The sequence below is a fragment of the Cynara cardunculus genome, unplaced genomic scaffold, assembly GCF_001531365.2.
Source record: "Cynara cardunculus var. scolymus isolate 2C unplaced genomic scaffold, CcrdV1 Un_Scaffold_311, whole genome shotgun sequence".
In the NCBI taxonomy this organism is placed as follows: Eukaryota; Viridiplantae; Streptophyta; class Magnoliopsida; order Asterales; family Asteraceae; genus Cynara; species Cynara cardunculus.
This window is the reverse complement of record NW_020200570.1, coordinates 248,437-253,786: the sequence shown is the minus strand read 5'-3', so window position 1 is coordinate 253,786 and position 5,350 is coordinate 248,437. Positions and strand designations below refer to the sequence as shown.

Genomic DNA, 5,350 nt, shown 5'->3' with positions numbered 1-5,350 from the left:
TATTATGGATTGTGGTCACTATTACATGGTGGTGTTTAACTTCAAGAAGCCATCAGTTCTTGTAATAGACCACATAATTTCGAAAGGTTGTCAGATCGAAGACGATATGGGGTCGTATGAACCCGTTGTAGACTTATTGGTAAGTATACTAACTTCACAATCACTCTTGTACCTGAATGATATTAACGAAATACATTTGTCAATTGATCATTTATTTCCCCAGCATCGCCTTATGATCAAGCATCTAAGAGTTGTAGGCCATCCTAGTTGGCAAGAAATAGATGAAACGGGTCATGAACGCTTGGAAATGAGTTGGCAAACAAAAGACAATTTCGAGGATGCAGGTGTGTTCTTGATGAGGCACATGGAAACTTGGATGGGAGATGAAAGGTCATGGAAGACCGGATTCACTACAGAAGGACCGAATCAAAGAACCCAGCTTACTGATCTAAGGAAGAAATACACGGCAAAGTTAGTACTCAGCAACTTCAGCAAAAGAAGGGAGTCAATCGTGAAAGAGGTTGAAAAGTTTCATGCTATGGATCCCGAAGCCAAAAAGAAAGCAATAGAGCTAGCAAAAGCAACAAAGACATCTGCAATAGCCCTTAACGTTCAATCATAGCAATACATTGGTTTAGCGTTGGTTCACTACTGATACTTTTTTTTTTTGGGTTATTTTCGTAGGTTATGACAAGTAGTTTATAGTGTTTTTTTGCATTCAGTTATGTTTTGATCATTTTCTTTTGAATTAACTGATCTTGTCTTAGCAAGTACTCAAATATTTACTAAGAAACTTAATGCTTAGTCTTTCTTCATATTTCAATCAATAATATCTTTAGTCCTTGATTGTAGTGCTTTTGTTATATATCTTCCTGATGAAACTATAGTATGTTCACTGAATAGTCCATATATTGAATATTACAATGAAACTTTATCATTGCACCTTATGATACTACTAATCAAACACATCACTACCGAATTCTGTTGGAATGACATAAGACATTATATATCATTTCAATTGCACCGTCCCAAACAACCTTCATTTTCATCATAACATTTACAATCTTATCATGAATGGACATTGCTTCACACGTTGTTTAGTGTTTCATCGATTAAACGTTTGTTTAGACCCTATTTGTATATTGTTTCATCAAATTGTGTAGAACGGAAATACGTTAGAAATTTTTTTATCAAACAAATTCCATACACAATTATTTTCTTCGTGATGGACATTTCTCGTTAACACCTTCATCTCATCCCACTCTAAACGTTTTACCATTACATGAACATGATCATCCCAATAATTTTAGCTGACAACAGAATTTCATCGATAACTGTTACTAGATAAGATAAATCAAATGAAACTAAAAACAATGTTCATCACAAATCAAACAATTATAATTCATACACCTAAACCTTTATTTGTTACTATCACCTTTTGATGGACAGTTGCGGGAATCATGCCACCCCATTTTTTCACAAGTTCTGCACAATCTTTTCGGCTTCTTTGCATTCATGGATATCTTCTCTGACATACCAACAATACGCTTTCCGGTCCCACAACCTTTATTACGTATCCCTTTTGGTGGTAAGACATCAACCGATTCAGGTTCGGAATCACATAATAGCTTCTGAATATCATTTCTCTTCTGTTCAGTAYCTGTCAATATTGGAATGTCCACCGAAATTTCATCACCCAAACGTTCCAATCGCTCCACAAACTCTGTTAATGATCCCTTATCATTCCGTACACGCCCAATAATAAGATCAAACATTGACGTAGCCTGGTTCATCAAAGCTTGTTTCTCAACATCCATTTCACCATACCTAACACGAGCCGGCAACAGCTCTACTGGAACTAACTCTCGTCTCCATCGCGGTAAGATGTACTTATCGGGTATACATTGCACCTCAGAATTTAACATTACCTTAAACGCGTGGCGACATAATATACCATTGCGAACAAAATGGTTGCAGCTACAATCAAAAGAATCATCCCCTACATCATGCACCACCTAGCATATCATACATATAGGAAGCGAAATTATAATCATTTACTATGAAATGCGATTCTACTTAATTATTTTTCAAAATTAAATCAAATATTTGAACATCACCTTGTACGTAGCTTTGATCTCAGAATTCTTGTTCTTATGTGTAATACTGTAAATCATCTTATCCCYTACCTCTACTACATCGACGACCCCACAAAACCATACTGCCTTGTTCATTTCCTTTTGCACCTCAAAAAACATTGTTTTTGTGTACACGTTCGCTGCTTGCGCTTCAATTTTGGAYGGTGACAACAATTTAGGTATTGTAGTTCTAGTCGCAACCTCAAGTGAACAATGTTCTTTCCTTTGACTTTCGATTGCATCGTCAAAAGTGTTAAGAAAGTAAACAAGATCATTCCAATACTTCRTATAAACATTAAAGAATGAATTAATACTCTCAGACCTGGAAGTGGTTTTCATAAGACCAGACATTGGGTAGTCCTTGAAGTAGGCTGGAATCCAAGATTCTCTTATTGCATACATTTCTTCGAACCACGAGTGACCCCGCAGTCCAAACTCATCCATCAATSCATTCCATTTCTCCTCAAAAAATTTGGGACTTAGGTGTACATTCCATACGAGTTTGTTGAACTTGCTTTTAAACGGGGTCCCATGGGCTACATGATCACAAATCTTCATAATGAAACAAGCACACAATTACGAAACGCTTACTAATAAAACTTATGTATGCATATATTAGAATTGTACCCAATGGATGAAATTAGACATACCTTTTCCTTAACTTTTTTTGTTATGTGCCACATACACAATCGATGAGTAGATTCTGAAAAAACTATAGGTATCGCTTGTTTCATTGCTGCACATTGATCGGTTATTACAAACTGTGGCTGAGTACCGTGCGCTTTCATAAACGCATTCAATACCCATATGAAATTAACGACAGATTCATTTCTAATCAATGATGCACCGACGACAACAGACTTCTTGTGATTGTCAATTGCAACAAATGGAACAAAAATCATTGCATGTCTGTTAAGATTGAAAAGCATGATATTAATGCATTATTTGCTATAAAAACAAATTGATAACAAATAATTAAAATAGCTTACTTGTTTGTCCGAAATGTAGCGTCRAATGATATGGTGTCTCCAAAATGTTTGTAATTCATTCTCGCTGTTTTATCTGCCCAAAATATTGCAATCAACTCCTTCTCATCACACTTATATTCAAAAAAAATATTCAGAGCAATGTTCTCGCCGTTTGCTCATCTTGTTTATTAACATTTGTGCATCTTTGTCACCAACGAAGAGCATAATGTCTCTTCTAAAGTTCATATGATCCCTAGCTGTCCCMCCAGATGCTACTAAACCCCCGTTCATTGCCAATTGCATTCTGCGCGACTGAGTGATACCAACTTTAGAACTGGATGCGTGATAAACATTCCTTCGTTCCTTGTAATCAAGTTGTCGTCTTGAACGGGTGAACATCTTCTCATCCGAACGACAAAGCATATGATTATGCCCCTCTATGAAATGATAGACCTCGTACCGGCCACTCACTTTCACATAGTGTACCTTAAGGCAAGCTTTACAACCGGTACGTTTGAAATTTGTATTACGCCTTTTCCTCTCTCCCGATGAAACTTCTAACGAATCAAATTCCTTTTTCGGTGGATTACCCTCCTTGCTACAAACGAAATAACGGGTTTGCACTTCACCCAACGCATTCAATTTTTTGCTTCCCAACCGGATATCAAACCTAGCAACATCACCGTATTTCCTATACATATTTTCTACGGACTCAACCGATGAAAAGAAGTCACCAACCTTTGGACATATATTGCTATCAACGTTTGGTACCCATATCTTCGTGCCCCCTGGTGATTCCCCCATTTCTTGTGATAATTCATTTAACAATTGTAAAAAGATAATACAAGATAGTTACACTTATGAATATTAACATGATTAATATGTTTCATTACCTCCTATTAGTGAAACAGTTTCACTATGTGAAAGGTTCAATTGATAACAAATAATGAAACAGTATCACTATGTGAAAGGTTCAATTATACATTTCTTCGTTTGCTTATTCCAGAATTTTTTGCAGATTGTAATTCATTTGATTTATGCAAAACATATGGACAATATATGTTATTCGTATTTTGCATCTTCACATCTTCACTCTGATAAAAAAACATAACCATATTCTCAAATCCTACTAACTAATTTGTAAAAATACTACAACTACGAAACGAATTCAAGGCAACAAAGACGAACGAACATTATACAAAAATTCATACTAGGGAACGTACATCGACTTAATAATTATATTACAGAAGACATACCATAGCACCCAGCTTCATTCGCAATAGCAGTACTATATTTGTCATGAATTTCATTCGAGCAAATACCTTCTCGCTGATCACTCATTGTCGTAGAGTAACGTATTTCTCTGTGGCTTAAACGCTATGAATATATATAACATCGATGCATTTAAATAAAATTAAATTATAGTATTTTTTAATCACGGAAACCATATCATGTAAATTATGTTATTAATGAAACTGATTTAATTTGTAAAGTAATAGTAAATATTAACATATTTTAAAATATCATCCATCAATAAGTTATATCAAAATCATTCATAAAACACAACATATTCAATAATGTTTAATGAATCTTTTCAATAAAAAGTAAAATAAAAGAATGACATTATATGAATGAAATCGTTTCAAAATCTAATTGACATTTAAACGAATTTTTTACCGATCATATTTCTTATTTTATAATTACTTGTAAACAGATTCGTTACATTTAGATAATGTACTATTTTCATTGTATACTGAGCTTATTAATTTTTTTTATTACCCAATAACTTGTTTGATTGTGCTCATTTGACAATAAACTAAATTCATTTTTCGATATTTCATCATGAAATTATTTTACAAATACTCCCATTGCATATGAGTCCATTTTCTAAAAGAACAAAATCCATCATGCACCCGTTTTATTTCATTATACCAACTAAACGGATCAACTTTAAATACAATGCAACGTTGCTCAATACGAAACTAGTTCATCAATCCCCAATMAATTACATAATGAAAATGTTTCACCAACATCAAACTATTTGCTTAACTATTTCATAATGAAACCTTTTCACATATAAAAATTTACATAAACATTATTGTCATATACAATAAAGTGAAACATCGTTATTCAATCTCGAATCAGTTACAAAATGAAAATATTTCACCAGCCTGAACCTATTTGATTAACTATATTATAATATGAAACCGTTTCACATTGAAACATTTACATTCACATTAGCTTCAT

General features: G+C 33.9%; 1 protein-coding gene across 1 annotated transcript; it reads right to left on the bottom strand.

Moving 5' to 3' along the window:
* Positions 1 to 1,418: 1,418 nt before the first annotated feature.
* Positions 1,419 to 3,907, bottom strand: LOC112501584 (protein FAR1-RELATED SEQUENCE 5-like). Its single transcript, XM_025105250.1, has 4 exons — positions 3,297 to 3,907; positions 2,786 to 3,044; positions 2,118 to 2,687; positions 1,419 to 2,015 (listed from the first exon to the last, which is right to left on the bottom strand). The coding sequence occupies exons 1-4, from the start codon at positions 3,905 to 3,907 to the stop codon at positions 1,419 to 1,421; spliced, it is 2,037 nt and encodes a 678-aa protein (XP_024961018.1).
* Positions 3,908 to 5,350: the final 1,443 nt, after the last annotated feature.